Genomic DNA, 27,223 nt, shown 5'->3' with positions numbered 1-27,223 from the left:
AGTGGTAACTTGCTCAGTAGCAGCTGGTGAACTCTGGGAATAAATTTATCCTCCTCCATAAACACTTGGACTTTTACGAGTGCAGGCTGTATTCGTCCTCTGATGCACCCAGTGCTGTTGTGAGGTTATTACTAGGTCAGTATTATCCTGCCAACTAAACACATCTAGCTGAAATGTTTTAGATTAGCTTTACTGTTCCACAATATACTCTTTATTTCTCCGTAAATAAACAAAAATAGGAAAACTGCCATGGGGAAGTGTAGAGAGCTGAACTCAAACATCGTTCCTGTGTTTGAGTCCTAGCTGTTCCCAGTATCCCAAAGCTTGCGTACTTCACCCTATGGCAGTTGATCATTATAGCCATACCACGAGGGATGCGTTGCTGTTTTAGTAATCGTTTCAAAGTGGCTTTCTTCCAAGAAGACAGGAAGGATCATCTGCTGTCATGTGAACCGATAACACGACAGTCATGCTTGTTGCAGTATTGCTCTACATCTGCTGTCAGTTACTCTGCAGTTAGCTTAGTGCAGAGCATAGTGGGATGCACGTCAGTAGCAAGTCTTAAAACTGTCTGCAAAAGCTAAACAAAGCTTAACAAAGTTAAACATTTGAAAAGATGCCCAGTCGTCATCACTGATAACCCAGCTCAGCCATCTGTCCAAGCTTCAGGTATCTTGGGACTGAACTAAAAGGCCGAGTAGACACAACTCAGTGTTACAGCACCTTCCAGTCAGAGAGATGAAATAACGCACACAATTACCAGCTTTGGGACTAGGTTCAACTACTAATTCTTTAGTCTTGGTTGTAGCACCTTTGCAATCTTCCTTTAAAAGTAGCTGTCTGCTTCTCACTGGTTGTTTTCAGTGCCTGAATTATTGAGCAGATGCCATGATATTGTGGCATTTATAACATCTTGCAAATATTTTGACCCAAAATGAAGATTCGGAAATTCAGATACAAAGTCCGTTCTTCCTGCAGCACCGGTGTATGGCTTACATGGTTTATTTATATAGCCCATATAAATGGAAATAGAATACAGGATCAACCTTGCATAATGAACCTAGAAATACTTGTTTGCATCACCGATGTTCAAAAGCTGAGGACCATAGACAGTGAAGCGGGAATTAGTTCAGACCACCAACTGAATCCTAAATTTATATTCTAGCCTGGGGAGTTAATGCAAATACGCCTCACTAGGCTACCAAATGTTAAGGCATATTTCACATTTTCTGGTCAAGATAACATTACTTTGAAAAATAATGAAAACACAATCTGTCTCACCAGGGTTTGATGAAGTAAGATGCCAGCTCTGGGAATCGGTCTGCTTCGGCTGTGGCACTGATGATGTTAGCCCTGCCCTACACAAATTACAGTTGTATCAGTCACAGAGATAATCTTGGATGTAGTGCAGTGTGGTCATAAAATAAACTAAGTGGAAGCATCTGAATTTCTCAACTCTTTGATACTTTCTTTAGGTTCTCAAGGGACACGTGTGCTCCCCGGAGCCTGATGTGAAGGCATTTGAAGTCTATGGAAATCCTTCTGTTGACTTCATACAGCTTTGGACGTGGCTTCTAAGGCTGTGGGTGTAGAAATGTGCTTCATCTCTCTGGATCAATGTCATCAGCTTTCCTTGCCTTTTAAGGACAAGCTCTGTTTTTAGAGAAGCACGGTATGATATGAAACAGCCAGAAACAGAACAAGCTTCCTCCCCCATTACTTCACTACAACTTGAAAACTTGTTGCTTTGGAGCAATAGGCTAATACTTTGTTCTTTAGCATCTTGGCTGTGTTTTAAGGGTACCGATTGCTGTAGGATTTTAATGACACTTCCCAGATCTGATCCAGGCCCTCTGAGCCCCTTCCCACAGGACAGCAATGCTCAGTCAGGTAGAACAAATTTCAGCAACCACTGACCTGGGATAAATCAAACCAGTAGCCTTGAGATAAAACACCTTTTCCAGTTCCCAGCTCACAATCAATCCATGGTTTTAATACTGTTACATTTAACACATGAGACTTCACAGTTGATTAGCAGAACTCACTTGTCAGAGGAGCAGAACTTCCCAAAATCACGTTTATGGAAGTTTAATAACAGCCCTCTTATACACTAAATGATATGTGGTACACACCTTCTTCTCTATGGGGAAAGCGGTTTATGTATTTCAGGTTAATGACTGCAACACAGTTAGTAACAATTTATATGAAATTTCAGTTTAAATGTTCTAACTATGCTATACTTTTTTTAAACATTTGGAAATATTCTAGGGTCCAAACATTTTATTGTAATAATATATCTGTCAGTTTACAAAACGAGCTGGTTTAGGGCTAATTCAGGACACACAAAAGGTAATGTAAATACTTAAATTGATTTTAATGAGGTCTGCTGTATTAGCATCCAAGTTTTAGGACATAAAATATGTTTTTAGATTAAATCTATTTAAAACACATACATTAAAATATTATCATGTTAACGGTTAAAATTCTAATTCTAGGGAGCTAGAGGTCACTGCCACATTACACTTTATCAATCACAGTGCCTTGATTTGCATTACTGGTGTTCTGTATAATGGTGCCCTTATTCCAGATTTATTCTTAAGAGCACACCAGCTCGCCGTTGGGTGTGGTACAGCTTGCCTTTGGAGCAGCAAAGGTGTGTGCAATGACAGGGCTGTTGGTGGGACAGCATTCCCTGAGAACACTGGGCACTTCCTTGAGGATTCAAGTTAATATTTTGCCTTCTTCAGCTTTCTGTTCTATCCATTCTTCATATTATTTCTCTTCGTACTAAAGATATTTTTTATGGGATGGGATAAGGAGGACAGAAAATAACCTTACAGTGACCAGTAGCAGTGAAGTTTGAAGTGGATGCTTTCACTTTAAAAAGGAATTACTCATTTTCTTTGTGGCAAAGCATTAAGAGCTCACATAAAGCAGCCCCCTCCTGATGGCGAGGACTCTAATTGCATATATTTGCATGGAGTTGAGCATGTACGTGTGCAAGGCTTGATGGAAGTAAACAAGCAAGAACTATAATCAAGTGGTGTACAAGTACAAATCAATTAATCAGTTCATAACTGTGATTTTAACCTTATGGTCTTTGTTTGGTCTAAACCATGTCTTATGGTTTAATAATGCTACACTTTGAATTCAAGCCTTACATGTACATCTTTATTAATCCTCCTGGAGCAGTAGACACGTGTGCTGTAACTTCAGAGGATTAAGAACCCTCTTGTTTATCTTATAGCTTATTTCACAGCTTGCTGCCCTTATACCTGAAGATTCATCTTTGGGGTTTTCTTTGCCCTTTCCATTCACTTAATAAAAAATTTCTTTAAATGAAAAAGAAAAGGGGGGGGGGGGCCTTGAATGGTTATACCCCATGCTGATTGCTTTTGCTTAATGGCCTGTTTTCTGAGCTTTAAAAAAACACAACTTTGAACATAATAATGGCATTTCCTATATGCTTGGGACTGGAAGAAAATTATAGGCGTGAGCCACTTTAATGTAGCCGTCTTTTCTTTTGATTCATTTCTAGAAAAGAAGCAAGGGACTATATTTACCACTGTCAATAACATTTGATTTATTGTTTATTATATGTCATGGTATGTGGTGACTTAAATTTACATTCCAGTTTTAACAGGAGGAGAGTTGTGATATAAATTATTTTTCATTGTAATAATAATGGTTGATGTGTTGGAAAACCTCCCTGTGTTGTATAAAACTTTATAAATAGCTGAATACTATTTGATAAATATTTGTTAAATCTTTTTATTTCTATTTTTGTTTTTACTTTATTAGTCATTCAGGATTGGGTTCCCTGCTTGCTTCTCTTTCAATGCCTAGAAGAGCTGGTAGTGGGAAATGAAAGGAAAGGCTGCTTTATTTTTGGAACCTACGTGTAAAGGTAGAGGCTATTTACACTTTACCGCTGGAGATTAAAGTTTTGGGTTTGGAACTTTCTGGCCCACATCCTCCAATACCAGGCAAGCTGAGTTTGGCATGAGTCCAAAGAGGGAAGAGCAAATAGGGGTTACAGCTACCTGGAAAGTCTCAGAATGGTCTTGCTGACAGTGTGAAACAGGGCAGCACCCACGAGCTGCTTTCACACCACCTGAATGCGCCCTCGGACTCATCATTCTGTCTAGATGAGCTCAAAATACTTTTCCATTATAAGTAGATAGCTGTAGTGATCCGCAGACCAAATGTGTCAATGTAATAGCTAGGCAGTGTAATTTTTAAAGGAATGCAGTGATTTCATTTAGCAGTAACAGTAGCGATGCTTTCAAAATAGGTGTCATACGCAGAGGTTTGCCCAAGTTGGATGATACCAAGAAGGTCAGGCTTTGAACAAAGATGGCAGGAAAACAGTTGAAAAAATTTTATAGGGCTTTCAGAATTATTTTTACGATTAGCTTTGATAAAACATTGAATGTTTTGGTCCTGAAAGAGGAAAAGGAGAGGACCTCCTGCACGTCTGAAGGAGCAGGTGGAACTAGAAACACGTTGAACTTCAGGCAAAGGATGAAAGCGCGGAGCCCATGAGGAGAACCTGGGATTCAGGCTGGCTGTGAAGGAAGCGTTTCTTCTATTTTAGAGGAGGAAGCAGGGGGTGACCTGTTATTCATCTCTAGCCCTCAGGCTGCTGGCTCTACCACTAAATTAGACCTTTTAAAATAAATGAGTTCAATGTTAGCTACTAGCTGGGGTTTTTTTGTTGGGCTTTTTAAATTTTGCAGTCTTGAAACTCCTCCAAACCTCAGTATTTACAACCTACTAATAATGCCACAATATATGTATTTTTATTACACTTTCTATTGAACACTAGTCTAATACCTTTGCTTTCTTTATTTATGATGAGATTGTTTCCAGCTACTGTTAATTTATTTTACACAGCCCATGATGTAATCGTTAAGCAGTTGTAATGAAGATTGAAGGTTTAATAATGCCAAGTGTTACAAATTTCTATTTAATCATTCCTAAATCGATTAGTTACTTTCACCCAAATGCCGTGCCATTGAAACAGAGAGAGCTAAAGACACAAACCGCCGTGGCCAGTGTTTGATAAATGTTATTTTGGTGCAGTGGTAATTGAGTTATTGAATTTACTCATCTTCCAAATGATGTTTGCATTGTCTCAGCCATATGTGTTTAGGGCCAGGGGAAGGTCATTAGGAGCTTCAGACCGGGGGCATGTTTGGGTTAAAGTGATTTTGAACAGGCAGTGTTGAGGTTAGTCAATTAAAAGAAATAGCACAGAGAGATGCTACAGAAGGGCATGCTATAGGCTGGTCAGTAGGGAGGTCCCAAAGGCCTGTTTAAAATAGTCTAAAGATTCTGTAAGTAAATGTCTACTCCTAGCCCCAGGCTCTTTAGCCACTGACAAATTGCTGCGTAAGATGTCCTTCGCTTAAAACAGGTTTCAGCTGTGAACAAATTTCACACTTTTATGGCTACATGTAGGACAAGCCTATAAAGGCCAAGGTAAAGCATTAAATGATAATACCTTTTGTATATATAAACACACCCTTAAATGAACTTCCTTAAGGGAAGATCAGGGCTGCAGGTGAGACACAGAAAACGTACCCAGGCTGCTCAGGGCACAGCAAATCCTGCAGCGTTTGGTGGCAGGGGCCATCCTGGGCTGGTGCAGTGGCTCATCCTTAGCCCGTGTGGCTCGTCACTGCTGAGCCCTGCATAAAGAACAGCTCTATATTCAGAGGATTATTAGCCTGATATGATTAAGCTGTTTCAGAGACACAGTTTGATAGATAATATATTTATATCTACATCCTGGACACAGAGCTTGGGAGTGCTTTGTTCTCCCAAAGAGTGCATCGTTTCTACTTAAGACTGCGTGCTGATGACCGCATCTCTATGGTGGGAAAGAAATGGGTGGGAAGATTCCCCTCGTAATTAGACAGCACCTCTCCTGAGTGACCGAGTACCAGCCAGGATTTTCAGGGGACCTGATATCTTCTACTCTGAACGGAGTCACTGGGAAGAGTAAAATCTCTCTTGAAGTGAAAAATGGGCCCACTTTATTTTTAATATTGGCTAGTTGCTGTATATAGAGACCATTTTTTAGTTCCAAAATACCGGAGAGAGGCTCATGTTCGCTAACATTTCTGTTGTGCAATTCTTTAAAAACGTGTTGTTTCAGAAATACATTGGTTTGTGTTTGATTTCTGTCCTCTAAACACTATTTAAATCAGAAGTAATAATTTCTAATCCTGTAAGATGCCCAAAGCTTAAATCAATAAACATTTGATGAATTCATAACCCGAGGACATTCTATGTGGCTGATAAATGATAATTGTGGGAGTGCCTGGCAGCTTTTGTGGCTAAACCTTTTGCTTTTATACAATTAAATGGCTGACTCCTTCAAACACTGGACACACTCTTAATGATAATTGCACAAGGAATCAGAGAGCTTACTGGGGATGAGTGCAACAAAGACCTTTCTCTTGGTGCCTGTAAATGAGCTGCTGGAAAGCCAGGGTGGTCAGGCTCTGTGTGCTGGTTCCCTGGGGGCTTCAGGACACCGTGCCCAGGTCCTGTGCCACTTTTTGGGTCACCACTCATGTTGTCTCCAAAGCATCCCCTCTGCTTGCTCGCCCTGCCGCTCTGCCGAGGGTACTGCCCCGCAGCCATCCTCCGCCACCCCACCACGTCCGCTGCCGAATGCCCGGCTGCGATCCAGCTGCTGCCGTAACCTCTGCCCTGGGCCACCAAGTCCCCAGCTGACCCGAGGCCAGGAGAGCGTTCCCATGGCAAAGCAGCACTCCTGTCTCGGGGGGACACATAAACCACGCCAGGACACATCTGCAGCCAGCGGTACCTTAGTGACAGTGGGATCCTCCACAGTCATTTATAGCCAGTTTACATCATTTTATGAGATCTGAGCCCAGTAAAGGGACTATATGATCACTGTAATAATATACAGACCCTAGGATTGCCTCCTGGAAGCATTATGCATGACCTGTGAATGTATCTCAGTCATGCATTAACTCCAAAAACACATCCCCCATCCTTCCACTGTCCATCCCCTCCCGCCTTCCCTATAATTTTCCTCATATGCAGCAAAGCCACCCCAAAATATAGGCATACGTGCAGTTTCTTCCTCCTCAATCTACCCTGTTCTAGAAACTGCACCTCCAGTAAATCAAACCTGGTTTGTGCGTTGCACAGTTCCAAAAGGAGAGGTGTCATTACATGCAGAATGGTATTCTGTCCTGTAGCTGGTAGCTGCTGAGTCATTTTTAACTTCTGCAGTTGCTCTACCATATGCCAAATTTGTAAAATCTTGTTCACATTTTTTTTTCCTCCCTTCACCAGAGAACAGCTCTTTAGGGGAGAAACATGGAGCTGACAATTACACTGCTTCCCGCTGTGAATAAACTGTAGGACATCCCTAGCCATCAGGCTTTACAGGGAGACTTAAGAAGTATCTTTAGCCTTTCTTCCCTGTGTTGATGAAGTTACAAAGCGAGGCACAAGCAGTTTGACTATAAGATTAGAAATCAGCCAGGAAAAATGATTCTGTTTTAATGTATTGTGGTTCGTTTATGTTGACTCCTGCATCACTCAGGCAGAAATGATGGGAAAAAAGTGGGAGAAAATGAAACACTAATTATTTTTATCATTAATGATCACTGGCAAAGTAAACAGAGCATTTAGAGATTCTGGCATATATGAGATTGTAGGTATTTATTTTCTGTATTATTCTAGCCACAATGTCACCAGGACCACATCTCACATGACAAGGAGCAATTAGAGGAAAATGTGTCCAGGCTATGCCCCTGCCAAACTGAATCATGACCCTTCTTTTGGCAGCCTCGTGCATGAATCCCTCCCCTTGGGGAACACCAGGCAGTAGCTGATTTGCCAACTGACATGACACATATATTTTTTTCTGCATGTATGTCATGTTAGTGACGTTACGCACGCGTTGAAAAGAGAGCTTATATCTCGGCATAATGTGCTATTTTTAATGTTGCTTAGATATTCAGAGATCAACACTAAGGTCCGAGGAGAGAGGCAGTGTCTCTTCACAGGGTGTTTGCTTTGTTCCAAGTCAAAATTCACAGCCATTTGATTTTAAAATATACTGTACAATATATACAGATATAAGTGTACTAAATTACCTAGTTTGCATATAAACAGCTGTGGATATAGTAGCTGAGAGCACCTGGGGAGTTGTATACTACAGACATAGGATTTTCTCTACAATTTATTCAATTAAAGTGTGAAATGTGTCTAAAAGAGTTATTTGAAGGGCTTTTGTTCTCCTGCACAATTTCTGCCTCCCACTCCCTTCTTTCTTTTGTGCCGAAGTCCCAGAACACAGCTCAGAAAGGGAATAATGAAGTAAGAAGTATCTAGGAAGGACACGCAGCTACATGGCAAAGCAAGCTTAGCAACATCACTGCCAGTATTTCTGGTTTATAGAGGAGATTTGAATAACTGTCCTGTATATTTAACATAAAGCTATTCATTAGAATTCAACTTGTTTATATTTCCTCCATAACTAATATGTTCTTTATTTCAAATAAAGACACCTTACTAGCACAAGGAATGCTGCCATGACATATGGACCAAAGCACAATAAACATAGTGAGAAACTTTATACAGAATCACATCTAATTACGTAAATGTGTATTTAATTCATCTAGATACAGCTCCAGCTTAGCTTGTTCCAGCTGCCTGATCAGCTTGGCAGCATTCGTACAACACCTGAACTGGGATTCTGTTGCCTCAACATGGAAGTTTACTGGCATTTTAGGCACTGTGGAGTATCTGGATGGGCCTCCAGATACTGCTCCAGAGGGCTGCAGGTCCTCCTAAGTCCTGCATCTTATCTGCCAGGTGTGTGGGTGTCTTAAGGCATCTTAGGTGGCACTAGATGTCTGTGTTCTGGCAAATGAACCCTGTCCTTACAGACTTAACAGCGAAGTTGCTGATTTTACTTATACTCTGGAAAAAACACAGGACATGCTATTTATTTGTGAAAGTCACTCACAAGGCACTGAAATGAAGGCAAGGGAATAAAACCTCCAGATTTCCATCTTGGAAAACATAGCTCAGTTGATGCTGTCAGTCAGTCCTTTATTTCTGCAGACCAACTAACAAGCCTTTGCTTCCCCACCAGCAATTGCAAAAATGAAGAGAAATCCTATCTGCACAGCCAGTTTCCATTAGAGAGTCCATAGTGTCTCCACTTCAGACTGCATAAATCTGAAGTCTAAAAAAGTCAGTAAGGCGCACTGTTTCTCTACAGAAAGTGCATCCAAAAGATGCCCTCAGTACCTGCATGGAGTGAGAGGTCTGGCACTTGCACTAACTGGGTAGGTTTTCTTCACATATTACCACCCAGTTCGAATACTATGCTAAGAGAAACTTCATATTCCTTGGCAACAGAACGCGGCTTTTGTTAATCCAGGTTTGCTAACACAGACTATGTATTCACAAATCATCCAGAACTGTCGCTTCATACCACCTCTGCTGAGAAGGGAAAGGAACAAAACCTCTGGCAAGGTCAGAGTTGGTGCTGCAGGAGCAGTAGCCTCTGTTGTCATCAGAAAGCCCATCACACAAATAACGCTGCCAAGAACTTGTAAAAACTAAGATTTTGGGGATCCCATCCTCAGTCCCTCATTTGTAATATGTCTGTAATATCAGCTGAAGAACAGGGCTTGGAATATTTGCCTTACTTAAAGGCCATCTCAGATCACCGTTCTGTTCTGCCTTTACAGAACGGTGCCTTCTGAAACTGGATCTGAGTCAGTTGTACAGTATTCTTCTTCATATCCTATCTCTCTCCTTGCTAAAGAATAATTGTAGCACAGACTTACACAAGTACTGCCATTAAATACAGATGCAGGTTTTGATAAATACAATTGTGAAATATTTCACACAAGAGAGGAATCGTAATATATTCTCAAATTGTAATTGGTCATTACAGTAATTAAAGTCCAATATAATTCCCTTAACATAATCCACCTATTTTTAAATTACATCTAGTTGGTATTAAGCAGTAAGAAAGGTGCAATAATTAACTGGGATCATCCTGTGAACATGAAAACTCCTACTGGTGATGAAGCATAATGTTTATGATAAAAAAATCCCAAGCCCTAGTCCTTCAGTACTCAAACGTAACGTTCGTATTTGGAAAATCTTGCAGTTGTTCCAGAGTAACATTTTATCCAGCTAATACAGTGGCTGGGTGTCTGCCTTTGTGTGGTTATAGCATGAGACAGCATTAATCTTACCAGCATCCCAATATCCAAAGTGAAGGTAGACACGGTTGATAAACATGAGAAGGTGAAACATGAGCCAGGTACTATATTCATGAAACCCAGCCTCCTTACCATTTCCAGAAAATAAAGAAATCAGAAAAAAGGCTATAATTTCAGACACGACTGCTTTGCCAGAATCATATTTTTCATTTGCATCGGTCTGTAACTGCTTGGTGCTGTATACTCTTTATACCGCTAGAGAGATAAAGAACTGTTTTGTACTCCCTAGCAGGCTGCCAGTGGTTTCAAGAGGCAGGAATACCTACGCTGTGCATTCATTCCTCCAGCTGCCGCTTATATGAGGAAAGATTTCCCATGCCCCCTTTTTTGCTTTGATGTTGTGTATTTTCCATGTCTCAACAAATATTTCCGTAGCTGCTCATAGCCTTTCTGCAGCATAGGTGCCACGACAGCGACACGATTCCTGGTCATGTAACAAGGTTACGAGCGGCAATGTAAGCGCTCAGATGGTCAGCAGACCTGGGGGCAGGTACTGGGTTATTTCAGAACTGTGGCACCTGATGGAAGGGGTAGAAATGTTTTTTCTTTTCAATAGAAGTTCATTTCTGCAGTTGCTGATGGTATAGATCAGGACTCCCCAGGATAAACTTCTCAAAGTTGAACAGTGTTTCAGAGCCACCATGTAATTCAGAGACATTTAGTACAAGCAGTTATTCAATTTATCATCTTGGAGTGCCAACTTTTTTAATAAAACTAACAAATAGGCACCTGATGGCAAGCAGGGTGAAATTACTTTTTTATGTAATTAGATTTCAGACAATGTTGTATTATGTAGTTAAGGGAAGGAACTTTGCCTCAAATTTCAAAGTGGTGAATCTCAGTTTAATTCTCCTAATGGCAGTTAACACAGATGGCTAAAAAGAGTCATTATCTTCTTTAGCTTTCTGCCACCTGCCACAAATGAACTGTTTTCTTTAATTGCCCAGAATTACTCTTAATCACACAAAACAGATACTTAAATCCTAGTCACATATTGCAACTCAAGAGCAAGATTTTAACCCTAAGCATGCGACTTAAGAAATTACCGCCCTGACCAAGAGTACAATGCTGGCTGTGTGCTGGGACAGTTGAAAAGATCAACCCTGTCTCCTCCAGGTAGGAGCAAAGTTTGCAGGCTAATCGTACAAGTCCTGTAGTCTGATCCAAGTAATTACCACAGCAACCAAAAGGCTATATCCGCAGTAGCAGGAAAAAAATGCACACAATTTCTTCCTGCTGATACACTTTCTCTAACAAATAGTCATTTTTAAAACCCACACAATCAAATAGACTTATCTTAAAAATGACTTACTGAAGAACTTAAAGATGTAACATTAACTATACCTGACTGATGAGTCAAAGCCTTTTTAGATTCCTGGAGATATTTTAACAGAGAGGATAATCCCATTTCCATTGGGGCATCATTTTGAATTAAATCGATGTTAGGCATTTAAAAATCCCAACATGACACCCTTTGGAAGCTTCTGGCTACGTTATATTTTATAACAGCAATTCTTGCCCCCCACCATTCAGGTGACGTGTTCGTTAGAAGAACAGAGAGTCTTCCCTTTCTTCTTTACTGCTGTTCTTGATATCTGAACTAAAAAACAACAAATTCAGCTTCTGCAGAAGAACTCAGAAGCCATCTCTTTAATTCTGCCTACTGAATCACCACATTAAATTGAAAAAGCACTAATGCAAATCCTGAGTTTTAGACAGATCTCTGTGCTTAAGAGAAAGGAAAAAGCACCAAACTTACTGTTGTGCGAATTACAAAGTCAGTAACTCTCTGTCACCATTTCTTCCAAATTTGTTAGAGAAGGTTCCCGATAGAATTTACACACAAGACGATAAGAGGAAAATTAGGGTGGACACCTCTTAATAAGAACTCTTTAAATGAAAACGAAAACCAAGCAAACAGTTGCACTTCTCAGTATAGAATCATCTACAGTAGAAGTGATCTGTATTACACCTTTTCAAGAACACATATTGTTTTTAGAAAAATTACTCCATTATTTTGAAGTTAGATAAACTCATGAATAGTGCCGTTCAGCATCCTTCTGCTGTTACAGCTTTGTAATTTTAAATGTGTGAGTGGCAGAGGGAAAGGAAATTATTTAGAAGCACAGACCTGGAAAACAGCCTTAAGAAGCTTGTATGTGTTCACCAATCTAAGGATAAACAGAGACTGAAAACATGAAATTAGTACTGACTGAGAAACTCCACAGAAAAATATTTCTGAACTTGATCTTTATGGAAATTCATTACCTATGGCACTAGTGTTGTAATGTTTATGCTGTGCTCCAACTTAGTGAGAGTTTCTATTTTATCAATTCCTTTAACTAGTCTGACTACCGCTTCGAAGAGAGCCTCAGCTGTACAAAATGTCCGTGAGTAGGTGTGAGAAAGAAAGGGTCTGGCTGCATCATTGCCCCTGTGTATTTATAACCACAGCAGGGAAAGTTAGTCTAATAATAGTATTTACCTTTGTTACTTGGTAAATAACAAACTATTATTGGACAATTATAGTAAAGGTCAAGATCCACTTTCTTTTTTTTTTTCCTTTAAGTAACATGCTTACTCTGTGTTTTAGCTTCAATTAAAAAGTGCTTTTCATAAAATAGCGTAGCAAACATTTGAATGTATCAGAGCTTATGACGCTGGCTTAATTTAATGGTAAAAGATAAGAATTTTTCAGTGGTGCTTGCTCAGGTATCCTTATTATCATCCAGCTCCAGCTTTCATATGGGATTGTTACAATAATAATAATAATAAGGGTTCATAAAATGTAGCTATTTTCATATAAACGTTGTCCAAGTGACAATAGGCTTTTATAATCAGCTCCAGCGGCGGCCAGCGAACAGTCTCTGCTGGTGGGTTGTTGCTGGGAGCGCACACTGCTGCAGGAAATGAAAACAACTTCAGAAGGAGGAAAGATTAAATACAATCAGTCCATCACTGTACGATAAGTCACAGGCTTTCGGAGGTTTAATGGACTAAATAGTGTAATGTGTTTGGTTTGGTAACCACAGAGTTTAATCAAGTATTTTACAATTTTTAAACAGGAAATGGCCTTTTCTCCAAAGGATATACACATTTGCAGTGCATAAATCAGATCCTGAGTCCCATGGACCCTGATCTCATGGTCTTTACCATGCAATTAAGTTTAACTCTTTTTCTGAAGAAACCTCCGGTCATTCTGGTCGTGTAACATGATTTGATGAGTTGTCGCTGTTGTTTTTCCATCATTTTGTTCTGTTCAATCTCTTGCCTCAATGCTGCTCCTCTAAACCATTTTCAGGCTGTGGATTAGCCCCGTACCCCAGAACACCACCTCAGCCAGCGCTGCCAACACCACTGTACAGTCTCATCCCGTCTCACCTTTCATTTCTAACCCTTTCCCAAAGTGCAGCCGTGTTTGGGTTAAGCCCAGCCTGCATGGTTCTGCGCCCCACTGTCCTGCACGGGTGTCCCCAGCCGCGGCTGCTGGAAAGGGGAGTGGGAAGGCGCACGTTTAGAGTACTGAGCACAGTATGGGGTTTATTTAACACTGTACAAATGTCAGATTTTAGACAGGATAGCATGTAGCTATGACAGCTGTCTTTTAAATTATGCAGAAGAACAAGCTGAGGACAAATACAACTGAGCAGTGGCTTGTTAAAGGAATCTACTGAGTACGGCAATATTTATTCCTTCAGAAAACCCACAGTATCATTTTGCAATAAAATCAGGTAAAATTGTAGGTGCATGTATTTTCTGACATGCTTGCTAGGTATCATGATATAAATACGTATTATCAAGATAAAATATGCACACACACTCACACACATATATCTCTCTTCTGAGATTACTGATAACTTATCCCTTGCCAAAATGAGACGGAAAATTTACAAAACACATATAGTTAATATACCCACTCACGGACTACTTTTGAAAAATCTAATTCATAAATTATACATTAAGTTAGCAACTATACATGCATCCATCGACAGGATATTATTAAGACGAAGACAGCTATCTTTTCAAAATGTAGGGGACACATTAAAACACTATTGACTGACAAGCAGAATTGGGAGCCTTTCAGCAGAGCTTAATCAGAGACTCTTCTGGAAGCTAAAAAGAGAAGTGCTGGGAATCCCATTCCCTCCAAAGATTCAGATGCCTCTGACTGTAATCTGTGTACAAATCCCCTAGCTTACAAGCAGAGGATCCCCCCGGACTATTGGCCCTGCTACCTCCTGCACAAGAAATATTTTCAGTATTAAAGCTTGAATTCAGGGAAGTCTTATTATCCAAAGTTGGGTTTTTTTTCCCTTTCTAATTCAAAACAATGACATTAATGTTACAGTAAGAAAATATGAGTGCAGAGATGGAAAATGTTTGAAATGCTTTCAAGTAAACACTGAAACTAAATGGAAAATGTTTGAAACACAAGTGTTCCTATGTAAGTGATGGGAAAGGTTTTCTGAAGCATGCATTAAGTAAGGAAGACATACTGGATACAGGAAAGTGCTCATGACTATACTTGTGATACTGTATGGAAAAATACTGGAAAATACTAGAAAAGGTGAAGTTGTCTTCCTCTCCTTTAAAGTACATTTCAAGTAGAGGGTGTTCTACTTTAACACTCTCAGATGAAGAACTGCTGTACAACTGCACATGAACAAGATACTACTCTACTAAAATGCTTGACAGAAATGCAAAATAAGCCAACAAACTCCTGGAGAAAAACAGTCTAGCTCTGAATACAGCATTGCTGTGATTCCAGATTCTTGTTTCCTAATGATATACCAATGTACACAGATAGCTTCATGTAGACAGCTTTCACAATAAAAATTATAAACCGCTTGAGTAGATAAATGATAGCAGGGAAACAGATACACATTCATTTCCCCCCAAAATCTGGAGAATTTTATGATTTAAAAGAAAAAAAAAAAAAAGGGAAACGCATTAAAAAACTGCACCCATGAGTGGAAGTGTTTGAGCTAATAAAACTGTATTTTAGATTGTAACCTTCTTTTATAGTTATTTTTTTTTTCATTGGCATTTGTTTTCTATTCATTTGCTTCCTTAGTACTGTCTTCTGTTGTATCATGCCACCATGACCAAAGTGACAGACTTTTGTCTCTGCTGGATTAATCAGTGTGTTCTTTGATCCATAACATATGCTCCTAGTAGACATTTAGCATCAACATATTCAAGATTTGTGGGCTGGCAGTTCAGTGCCTGATGTTAACCTAGCTGATAGACAGTTCAGAGTATTTAATTTATTTTTTTTTTATTATTGAGCCTGCCTTTCATCCATAATAGAGCTTAAACAACGGAATAAAATATGTGATGCTAAATATTTGAGTTGATATCTTTGCTTGGAGATGAATTTTTTTTCCTGGGTGAGAAAGCACCGAGAGGCTGCCCAGACAAACATCCCATCTCCATAGGCACAGCACGTAGACTTTTATGCACGTCTTAGGCCCAGGGTTTGTGTATTCGTGGTCAGGGAAGCCTGCCCTAACGAAAGCGGACATGAGCTCCACACCACCACTTCTGAGGTCCCAGGGGCCTGGCCAGGACCTTGCTACACTGACACGGCGCAGGGGCATGGCTGGGCGCTGTGGCCGATGGAAGAGCCCCCAGGGCAGTTAGTTAAGTTACCAAAAACTGACCTGCTGTGACTTAGGCTTGAGAGGACTCGGTAGCGAGAACCCAAAGTCAGGCTGCAGGTCCTGGCGGCCGGCGGGGGATGCAGGAGAGCTGCGGTAGCCCACAGCATCAGGAGGAGCCGGGCTCTTCCCAGTGAGCACCCGCTTCTCGCCCTGCCTGTTCCCAGGGGACAAGGACCTACACGGGGCTGTGCAAGCAGGGGGTTGATAGGAAGTTTTATTTCCTTGAGGTGCGGTGTGAAATTGTTAAAAAGTTATATCAAAGGAAACTGGAAAAGGGCAAGGTAAAGAACAGAAGGAGTAGGGTGGTAACCCAAGATATTTTTCCTTTAGTATATCAGTTAAATAAAGAATATCAATTAATGAGATTCAAACTATTCAATTACTTTTTCATTGAGAGGTGTAGCACATGATTTATGGCTCAGCCGCTTCTTTACTGACCATACTGCTATTAAGTGCTGCATAATATATTGCTTTCTACAATGTCGTGCACAGATAGAAATGGCAAGTGTAGAATGGGATTAACTGCCCTCAGAATAGTCTGGGCTTGAAATTACTTATACAAGGCCAGTGTCAAAACTCCCTTTGACTTCAGGAGGTGCTGAATTATCTCCTCATTCCCATCTTCTACAGCACACAGGCACATCCCTGCCCATGGCAGACCTGTACAGGGCCCCAGAATAGTACATGTCATACAGAGGAGAGAGGATCTATTTTTTTTTTTTTTAAAGTACTGTCCTGCCATGAAGAATTAAACAGAAAATGAATGGAGAAACCAAATGTAAGCTGCTCCCTTAGACTTCAAGGTTCAGGAAACTCTGCTTAGTAGGAGTGGGAAAAGACTGGCAGGCTGCAATGTAAAAGAATAACTGTATTATAAGAAGATTATGGGAGATTATTTTTCCTGTGGGCCCCAGATTTCTGCAAAAACAATCCTGAATTGCATCCTACAAGGCAAAATTAATTCACCCATTCCTCTAAACGACAGGGTTTTATTAACTGCGTATTCATTTGGTGTGCGCAAAATTAAAAATGGGCTATATTACAAAACTTTACATGCATCTTTCTTTCGTTTGACAAGATGGAGCGCAATGTGATTAACAATGTGGCAGCTCATAGCAAGAAGAAAAATAATTGTTTTTTCAATATACAACCCCCATAATAATTCAGAAATCAATATGCATCCTCAGAGAATTTCCCCCAGCAGAGGTGTGTAGGAAGCAGGGTGGCCTGCCTTCATTTCCTTATGAATGTGAAGCTGTTGCGGCCCTGGCTAGCCTAGCTTTTTTTTTTTTTTTAATGTTTAACTATAACCACTGGGACTGGAATCATAGCTTCTAGTGGCCTAGTATGAATATTAATAAGACACTGGGCCATGGAGTTCCTTGCTGATTTTGACAGTTTAAAGGATCAGTTAGTTAATTAGAAGATGACATGGCACATCGCATCCCTTGGCTCCATCCTGCCTTCTGTCTCCTCTTTTCATTTTCTTTTTTGACATGTTCGATTACATCATTACTTGTAGTTTCACTTGTTAGCCACACCATGAAATGAGAATATTTTAAGCTGTAATTATTGTGATTTCTCTCCTCTGCTAAGAACATGAAACTCAAAGAAAGCATACAGAAACTTGAATTTCAAAGACTTAGGAATACATGCTTGGTAGTTTATAACCTTCTAACTACAGCCAGTAAACAGAAAAATATTTTAAGTAGCACAGAAAATTGTGTTGATTATCATACTGGCAACCAATCTAGTATTTTAAGTAGGCACCCCCCTCGTCTGTGCTTTATTTGTGAATTATTTAATGCTTTCATAGGCGTATTTCTCAGAAATCTAGAGTCTCTTCCCCCCAGCCATGAATTGATTGTGCCTCTAGACATGTACATGCAATCCAGTACGTTCATTGCATTTACTATCCTAAAAAAAAGTATGAGTTTTCTATCATCATCATAGTCAGAACAGACACAAATAATGTGAACAGAAAGCACGGTACTATGCAGCAGCCCTCTCATTTGGGGGAACAACAAAGGACAACAAAGATGGACAGGGGACAAGAAATGTCATTGAAACATTAACTTATTTCTCAACTACACCTGATACCCCAAAACAGACAAGCCACAACCTAAAACATAAAAACAAAAACATAACCTGCAAAGCTAGAGTCATCCCATAAATCATAAAAACTTTCAAGCATTGCATCCCAGTGACATACTGCAGTTAGCCATCGGGATAAATTCTGGACACGTAACAAGACTTTGGAAGAACCACAACCACTTATTTTGTGTATTACTAGATAATCTCATTAATTAATATTTGTCTTCTAACTTACATTCCGTCTGTAAAATTCTTATCAAGGACATTGGTCTATTTCTGCAGCAAAATGCAGAGAAACACATGTGCGTCTCACTTTCTCAGTAGGCTTGCCAGTCTGCAAACAGAAGAGTCTGCAGGAAAATCGGGCCGCAGTTTATGCAGCCTGCAGCTCTGGGGCTTCATTGGAAATTACAAGATTAGTGGGTAAACGTGTGTTCCAATAGGAACGATCATTTCTGATCGTTATTATTGGTATTCATCACTGTGTCTGATTGCCTGTGTACTTTCACATTTCTTTTATCAGATGTTTGTATCTGTGTATTCATTTCAATACTACTTAATCAATACTGGTTATCAGAATACGTATTTTGAGGGAAAAAATTGCAGAGGAAGTATATCTCCATAATAACTCTACGCAGTTAGCCAATACAATAACTTATGTACGTAATTTATTTTTTTTCATTAAGGTAAACGTGTAACCTCCCATTGATTCACAGGGCTTCACAGAAATACAGCGCTAATAACAGGTGGAAATCACTTCCATTGCCATTGAAGATAAAGCTAGGTAATGTTACCTGTAGAAGGAGCAAAGCTGGGAGTTGTGTGTCCCTCCAACAGCAGACTTTACTCATTGAACTAGAATTCCTTGTTCGAGGTGAACCAAGTTAGGCATGAAAAGTATCCTTCCTGTATCGGAAAAGGGATTAACACCTTAGAGTGTCTTTTATCAAGTCAGTGTTATTGCAATCGTATTGATTTCATGAAACAAGAAATGAACGAGTATCACTGCAATTTCATAGGCTGGTGAGATTATATTGTAAAGAGGACAAATGGAAACCAAATACAACGCTATATTGTTGGTGTATTTCATACACTAAACAACAGAAAAACGTGCGCAGAAGCACTTGGTAGGACCTCAGCCATCTTCTGTATTCTTCCGTAGTTTCAAGCTTATGTCTTGGTGGGCACTGGGAAAGCACAGGTGAAGCCTGCAGCCCAGGCACAGCCTGTCTCTGGGATTGCCAACAGTCGGAGTCCCGACGTGCATCTTACTCTTTTCTCTTACCCCGTACGTCTCATCTATTTTGACTGTACTTTTGCTGAAGCAGAGAGGACGGCTGCTCCATGTGTGCAGTACCCAGCAGAGTCCTGCGGTCACTGCTGGTCCTTCTGCGTGCCCGCACTGGAATTAATCACACAGACCAGTTCTGGAGCTAATGCCAGTCTCCTTCAGTAGAAATGCATCTTTCCCAGCGTCAAAGACAGAAATGAACACTTACATTTACTTTGTTCCTAAAAGCCTTAAATCCCGTTTCATTCAAGGTCTGCTCATCTTCTGGGTCTTTTCTGCGTAGGAGCTCTAGCTGCGAATTAGCAATCAGATTCCTCACTGCCCACCTGAACCTAGAAATGAACACAAAGGCAAACATACAAGCAACTTTTTTCATTTTGACTGCCATTTACTATTAATACTTAATATTCCCACATATCCTTTTCATCAGATGGTTAATATAAAACCTAATGAACCATAGATGGCATTCCTGTTTTGCTCTGTTTCAAATTAAGTGTGGAGCAGTAAAAACTGAGAAATGAAAGTTAATATCTTTTCAAATAGAAATGGCTTACAGTTCATCATATGAATACAGTAGCTAAAATGCAAAAGCGAAGACTGTGATCCTTAGCAGGTCTTGGCAGTTTCTGGCCATATGTTATTAAGCATTATTCAGCTGACCCTAAGGGGAGTTCATCTGGAGACATTAAGGTCAAAGAGTAGAAGCATTTGGACACAGTCAAATGGATTTTACACCTTTGTATCTTTCTGACATTACTGTTTTGCTTCAGCAAACTGCCTAATATCAGATATATCCTACTGGGTACCTTTCTAAATCACTTCAATTTTCTTTGTCCCTGGGCTACAGTTATATGATCAGGATCTAAAGCTATCACAGACTATGATATACTATTTTACTTGCTCGTTTGTATTAGAATGAACTTTATTAGCTTTTGGGCACGTGTCTATCAGTTTTAAAGATTAAGTATTATGTCAATAGTTTTTATGCAGCATTCAAGTACACTGAATCATTTTGCTTGCTCTGGGATTATTAAAAGTGTATTATCGCTTGTACAGAAAACATTTTTATTTTAAAAGGAACCATCATTCATAGCAGTCCGTGCTTACCAATGCTATCCCTCTAAAGTGATATTTCACAGCAAAATCAAAATGGGGATAGATGCTCTGTAAGTAATTTTAGATTTGAGAGCATGTAAACGTTATAAACACAAGTGTACAGCTAACATTTGACTCCACACTTCTATGCTTTCATTATCCACTTTCTTCCTTTAAATATTCTTAATTTTCTATTTTATGTTCTTGTAACTGCTAACAATAATCACAGCACTTTTACCATGTAAAACCCGACAATTTCTGCAGGCTTAAATTTGTCATTCTTCTTAAATAGAAACTATCTGGTTAAATAACCCGTAAAAAATTACAGAGATGAGCTTGGCTGTTCCAGTATCAAAACCAGGAAATCAAAGATGCTTTTTTGTGAGGAAGCTGAGGTTTCAGCTAACAGGAAAGAAGCTTTTAGAGCACAAATCCAGACTATAATCAGATTTTCTCATTTCCTTGCCAGCCTTCCGTACTTTTGGTTTTGTGGTTCGTAGTGGCTGACTACATTGTGTCACGAATGGGAAAATGGACGAGGATAGTGTATCAGGGATTTGAGCTAAAGAACAACTCCTTAAAGCATGACCTGCCTCCAGGTCCCTCACTTTGGGCATTGCTAGGCTTGAAGTATCACAGCTGGCAGATGGTGATTTCAGAGCTGGTTATGATTAGGTGAAAGAGCACTCCTCTTTTGATTAGTTCATTCTCTGTCCTCGGTAGCTAAAAAACCCTGTTTCACCCACTTCCATCACGGTGTCATCACTGTAAACCCAGTGCGTGTATCCTCTGGTTCAGGGATCGCCTTTTGTCTTCATCTTTGACCAAGACCTCTTGGCACTGCTGTAATAGACACCCAAATAGGCAGCCTGCAGGAGGAGGAGTTTCGTGGTCCATAGGTCAGCTCTTAGCATCCTAATTCTCCCCATCGGAAGGTCTCAGTGGCATATTAAACAGTTATTTACCCTATTCTGACCTCATCATTTCTGCTTCATGAAAGACTGAATTAACACAATAGCGTTCTCGTATCTACTGGCCTTGCAGTGCTTGCAGTGATGTTGCTCTTATGTTCCTATAGTATTACTATCTTCCTCAAGTGGTATAAATTAAAGAGATATCAGAGTCCTTAAAGAGCTTAGAGGACAGAACAGTTCTTTCAGTGGTTTGACAATAAATATCATTTCATTTAAGTTACTTCTGAGAATTGGAACTCTTTCAGAGATGCTAAGTGGAGCAAATAAGGATCTCAAGACTTCAACATTAACTGATGGGAATAAAGCCAATGTTTTACATTTGCTTTCACATCCTCTCTTGTGGTATGTTTTAGTTTAAATGTTTTGGTTCCAGTCTTGAAGCTTCCAATGCATAGGCAGACTGCTATGCCTATATGCAAAAAAAATGCAGAATTGAGATATTTTTGCTGTTATGTTTAGAATATGTATTTAATTGTTGTGCCTGCACAATGCCATAGAAAATCCTGGTTCGCTTTCACATATTCAACAAAGGACTTTTTAGACGGGTATTTTTAAAGTAGCTCCACACTAATTAAATGTATTATTAAGAATCCAACGCTTCACAGCTATCGGTGGATTGTAGTATTGAAAATTTGCAAAGAAACACCGGGAAACAGAACTCAATCTGAACACATTCTCAGCAATGAGGTACTCAAGCTTTAGTAGAGGTAACCCAATGGCTATAATTAAAAAGCATCCTAACACACTCTGAAAAATTCCAGATAGTTAGTTTAAAGTACAGTTGTGCAGCACAGTGTTTTTTTGCACCACTCCATGTAATCATCATCTGTACAGTTTCCTGACTTCTGTTTACATGACACACCAATGTGAGAATTATTTATAAAGTCACAGCTGTTCTCTTTCCTAGCCTTTGTTTCTCACAAGTCTTAAATATTTGTAAAAACAAGAAAAGTAATTAAAGTATTGATACATTAAGGAAACATTTCCCCAATCACACAGCTTAGATAAGAATCATTTGTTTAAACAGAACTTGCTAAGTGTATGTACAAAAATACAACATTAAATAGTTACTACATACTAGGAAAGCCAACTTACATTTAAAGAAACAAAACAAACAATGCCAAACCGTTACTAATATTGCAGTCAGCCACTCAAACATTAGGAATTCCCAGAACCGAGTGCAACGGTTTGGTGTTTGCCCAGATCTGTGAAGTAGCTATGTGCCATCTGCTCCTCGCACAAAGGACATGAGTTTATTCTTGCTGGTGGGAACTGCTGTCTAAGAGCCAGCACTTGGCAGCCTAAGTCCTTACCCTTGAAAAGCTGGCAGAGAGCACTTTTTAGCCTTTGAGTTCCCTAATAATGTTCCCCTCCAGGGTGCAGGTCCCTCATGAGTGCTTTATTTCCCTCTTTATTCTGATTCACCATCCCGTGCAGACAGGCAGGACACCTCAAGTGCGTTGGTCTCCAGTGGATTCCCCTTACCTGCCAACACCTGACAGGCTTAATTGTAAAATAAATCAAACATTTAAGTAGCAAAATTTATACTAGGCTTGTAGTTACAAGCTGAGAGATTGTAATTTGCAACTAAGACAAATACAAAAAGCAAAACCAGCCTGTGGTCTGTGGCGGGATTCCCTCCTTGCTGTCACCCACCGTCTGTCCAGGACATCCAGCTTCCCGGAGACGAGCGCAGCACCCTGCCCTTCACGGTGGCCCATGCAGTCTGGCTGCTTTCCACCTTCTGTTCCTTGGGAATTAGCTTTTAGACACAGAAGCAAATGTCTGACAGTCGGAGCCAGGTATCTTGGTGAAAGGGATTTTGCAGACTTGGTCACATGTAATCAGTCAGGGAGCAAGTAATCTAGATAAATGCTAATGAAAGCTCGTGCTGGCACCTTGTGTATTCAAGGGCTATTTACTATTGTTCCTAGTCAGCTGGCTCGCTGCTTCCCGTTCGGTCTGTATTGCTCAGATTCAGCCGGGACCACTATAATATTCACATTACACGTAATACAAGCCATCCGCTACGCGTACATTTTGTTAAGCTCATTATCTGTGGCACGCTGGCGAGACCACACATGACACATTGTTAACGCAGATGACAGATCCCGTAACAAGCTGCCTTATCTGGGCAAACCAAAGGAAGCCAGTTTACCTCCACCACCTACGGCACACGTTGACGAGGGTTGCTGTAACGCACTGGGCTTGCCTGTGCACCGTATGTTATACAGCAAGTGTAGGCACACAATTAACATTTACCCCATCCCAGTGGCTCTTTCTGGCTGGCTGGGTCCAGCAGCGAGGAGCACTGAGAAGATCTCTTTGTTCTTGACATCAGTCCCCGAACCTCACAAAGAGCAATCAGGAAACAGAACTGCGGCGCTGGGGCCTCGTCAGACCTTCTGACGTCACCCCCCAACCTCATCTATCGTGGAAGAAGTCTTGTAAGAATTAAACTGAAAACTTGTAGCAACTTTTTACTCAGAACGTGAAAACTGCAACAGCTTGAGAGCTGACCAAATATAGCAGATTTCACAGGGACACCACCATCCCTATGCCAAACTTCAAATTCTTGTTTCAAATTATGTTGATACTAAAGCCTCAGAGAAAACATATCCAGAATTTCTTAATGTGGGCAAAAAATGTATTTTTTTTCTGTAATCTTACTCTTGGAAACGACTGAAACACTTTGGCTGAAGTGTACCATTAAAAGCAAAAATCAGCCTTGGACAATGCCCAGAACACAATTTTGCAGCCTAAATGTTTAAAGTTTGGCAAAGTACCGTAAAAACTGGTCTGTATTAACCTGAGGCAGTGCTACCATTTCTGCCTGTGAGATGACTAGAGAAATACGAATTAGATTTCAATAATGGAAAACATCTCCGTTGAGGTAAGCGCTGGCCTGACTGTCAGGCTAGCTTATTTACCAGAGCAACAGTGCAACAAAGCCAACTGCAGCGCTAAGCCACGCTGTTTGCTGCTGAGCAACGTGCTTTGGCTTTGTTAGCTGAAGGATCTGAAACATCACGTTTGTGGGATCGCTCCGCTCTTACATCAAAACAGTAAGTCTTCTGCTGGACTTACTCTCCTGCCCTGATATACAGATTATCTTTTTGAATCAGATGAAACATTATCTCGTGTAATTATCACATTACTATAGGAAAATAATAAATAGGTGCATTTCCGTTGAAACTGGAAATGAAATATCCCGCATGTTTCTGTTTTATTTCTCATCAGATCCAGCTGCATGCTATCTCTAAAAAAATTCCTGACTGAACCCAGCCACCTGAACTGAACTACAACATTTAAAGAGCAACTAGTGTTTAAAAAGAAACTTAATTGCATGGGGAGAAAAAGTCATAGGCAACATTTCTGAAAGTTATACGTTAAGTTGCTTAATCAAATTACATAACCAAAAATTATCTAATCAAAGCCATAAACTTTTTTTACAATTTCACTAGGCTCTTTTTTTGTTACTTAATTCACATATCATCATCATCATCATCTTTGCAGCTTTTAGGGAACGCTAGCTCCCTCATGCAAGAACTTTCCAGTTGTTCAAGATCCACAGCCGCTGGCTGTCAGCCAGCTTTGAAGAAGCCCATAGTACGTGGCTGGCATATCTAACCAGGGACAGCCTGAACTGTTCTCCAGCTCAGAGGGCCAGCAGTAGGATCCAGGCTACCTCTGCCTTGCAAGTTCTGCCACCATTGCAGCGGTAACCTCGTCAGGGCAATATCACAGTCACAGCACAAGGATGGAGTCCCTGTCTGCTTTCAGATGTTTGGCAGGGATTTGAAGAGGTCTCCTTTCTTTCTTTTCCTCTGGGTAGGTAGATTTTGCTACCAAAACACAGTCTCAAAGTTAAGGGACCCCTTGTCACAGTATCTATTTACTAAAGTTTAGTACTAAAACACATGGACAGCATGAACTGCAGTTCAGCAGCTGATCATTTTAATGCAGATTGTGAGTCAGTACAATTGTAGCAATATCTGGATATCCTGCAAGACACCTACGTACAGAGTTTGGACATAAAAGCTGCACACGATCCTTGCGCAACATTTCCATTGCCATCCACAGAAACTTGCTAAGCCACTGGTCAGAAACCAGTTAGAGAACCACAGCGTGGGACGCAGGCCCTCTGCCATGCAACACCTGTATCAGAATTAGACTCTTGGTCTCAGTCCTAGCTACCCTGTCGTCTTCTCTTCTTGATAGCAGAATGAATTGAAATAAGGATTATAAAAATGTACACTTTCTGAATGCTTAAACAATTAGAAATAGTATGGTCAATCCAAACGCATAACACAAGGTAGTGCTTCCTAGAGACTGGAAAATCTCCATAAAGCTTATAACTTAGGAGTACTTTCTAGTTCATTGGGCAGTTCAGTGATGTTTCATCCTTTACATCTGTGGCACAGGTTCAGCGTGGATCTAGGCACTCAAATACTGAATAGTCATAAATGCCGTACTTATTTTATTATATATCTTTTTATAATCTGGTAAAGTTTATTTTTTTAACATAACAAATATTACACGAACCTGTTACCTGCACTCTTCAAATACAATGAGAGCCAGTAGCATAGATGGCCATTTTTCACTTGGTATAAATATTAATCTAAAGCTAATCTATAAATATTAATCCACAGCACCTTTTTTTTTTTCCTAAATCCACATGCATTCACATATGTCTCTCCTGCTCTGTAGCCAAGTGCTAAGGCTGCATGTAGGCTTTCAGGGACAGAGATGGCCTTTCTCTGTTGTGTTTGTTAAATGCCTAGTTCAGCCATCTCCTGCTGTAACACTGAGGCTCTCAGGTGCCACCACGGTATGAGAGAAAAATAAATGCTACTAAGCATATTCAACTTTGCCACAGCCACTCCCGAGTTTTGTACCGTTACATTCGTTTCACTGTGACTTACATTTAAACTGTACTTCTAGCCTGCTTAAATATGTTAAGAATTATCCTGAGGGACCAGAGTAAGATGTAGTCATGTTTATTTGTAATTGCTACAAAATGGTTTACAAAATTGTTAGTGTCTTTTATTATGCCTGCTACTGAAGCACTTGCCTGTTAATTAGAGAAATTTCAGCTGTCATAGCTGGCAATTATAGCTTCTGTATCACTGTCTGTTATGAATAGTCAATGAGAGCTGATTAATATGCATGAGTAGCAGTATATAGCGTGCGCGTTGGCGCGCAGTGCCGCAGCCGGAGCGGAGCGGCAGAGGGAGGGCTGTGCAGTGCCGGGGAAGCAGGGAGAGCAGGGAAGAGACCAGCACCGCTGCTCTGCAGCACCCTGCGCCATACCACCGCCAGCCGTCTGGGTCCAGCCGACCCCCTGGAAGGGTTTCAAGGATATCTGCATGCATGCTTCTTATCAGAGATTCCTGTGGCTGCTCTGGTGAATAAGGAAGATTATTTCTGCCACTTGTTTAAACATGGGATGCAGTTTGTGCACTCTACAGAAGCAAGAAGAACAGTACAAGTTACTGTATGAAGTTTGTCAGGTAAAGAATTAGATTTCATTTCTAAAAGCAAATGTTCTCTTTTAGGCTTGTGACCACTGTTAATGACAGGGAAAACAGAATACCAAAAACTGCCTATACAAGTGCAAATGAAAGGGGGTTTGCCTTATTTGATATGTGCATGATAATGATTATGTTTTTATGATGTACCTTCCTATTCTGCAGAACATCAAATATTTGAATGTATGCTATTATACATCAAAGTTTTCTGAAAACTTTATGTCACAAAATAGGACTCCAGTATGTATTAGGCAAAATTTCTTGACAAGGGTCATAG

At 40.2% G+C, this 27,223-nt stretch overlaps 1 protein-coding gene across 2 annotated transcripts in view; it reads left to right on the top strand.

Moving 5' to 3' along the window:
* The window catches only part of PDZRN3 (PDZ domain containing ring finger 3), a gene marked incomplete at its 5' end in the record, with an annotated part of 148,937 nt that overhangs the window by 86,931 nt on the left and 34,783 nt on the right, over positions 1-27,223 (top strand). The window contains one exon of one of the 2 annotated variants that reach the window (XM_082321694.1): positions 26,860-26,928. The exons of the other annotated variant lie outside the window; for it this stretch is intronic. Within the exon in view, the coding sequence (XP_082177820.1) occupies positions 26,860-26,928 (69 nt within the window). Of the gene's footprint in view, positions 1-26,859; positions 26,929-27,223 lie in introns of those variants that run through there. 2 annotated transcript variants of the gene reach the window in all.

Source organism: Platalea leucorodia (assembly GCF_965183815.1).
Source record: "Platalea leucorodia genome assembly, chromosome: 9".
Classification (NCBI taxonomy): Eukaryota; Metazoa; Chordata; class Aves; order Pelecaniformes; family Threskiornithidae; genus Platalea; species Platalea leucorodia.
This window is presented reverse-complemented; position numbering and strand designations above follow the sequence as displayed.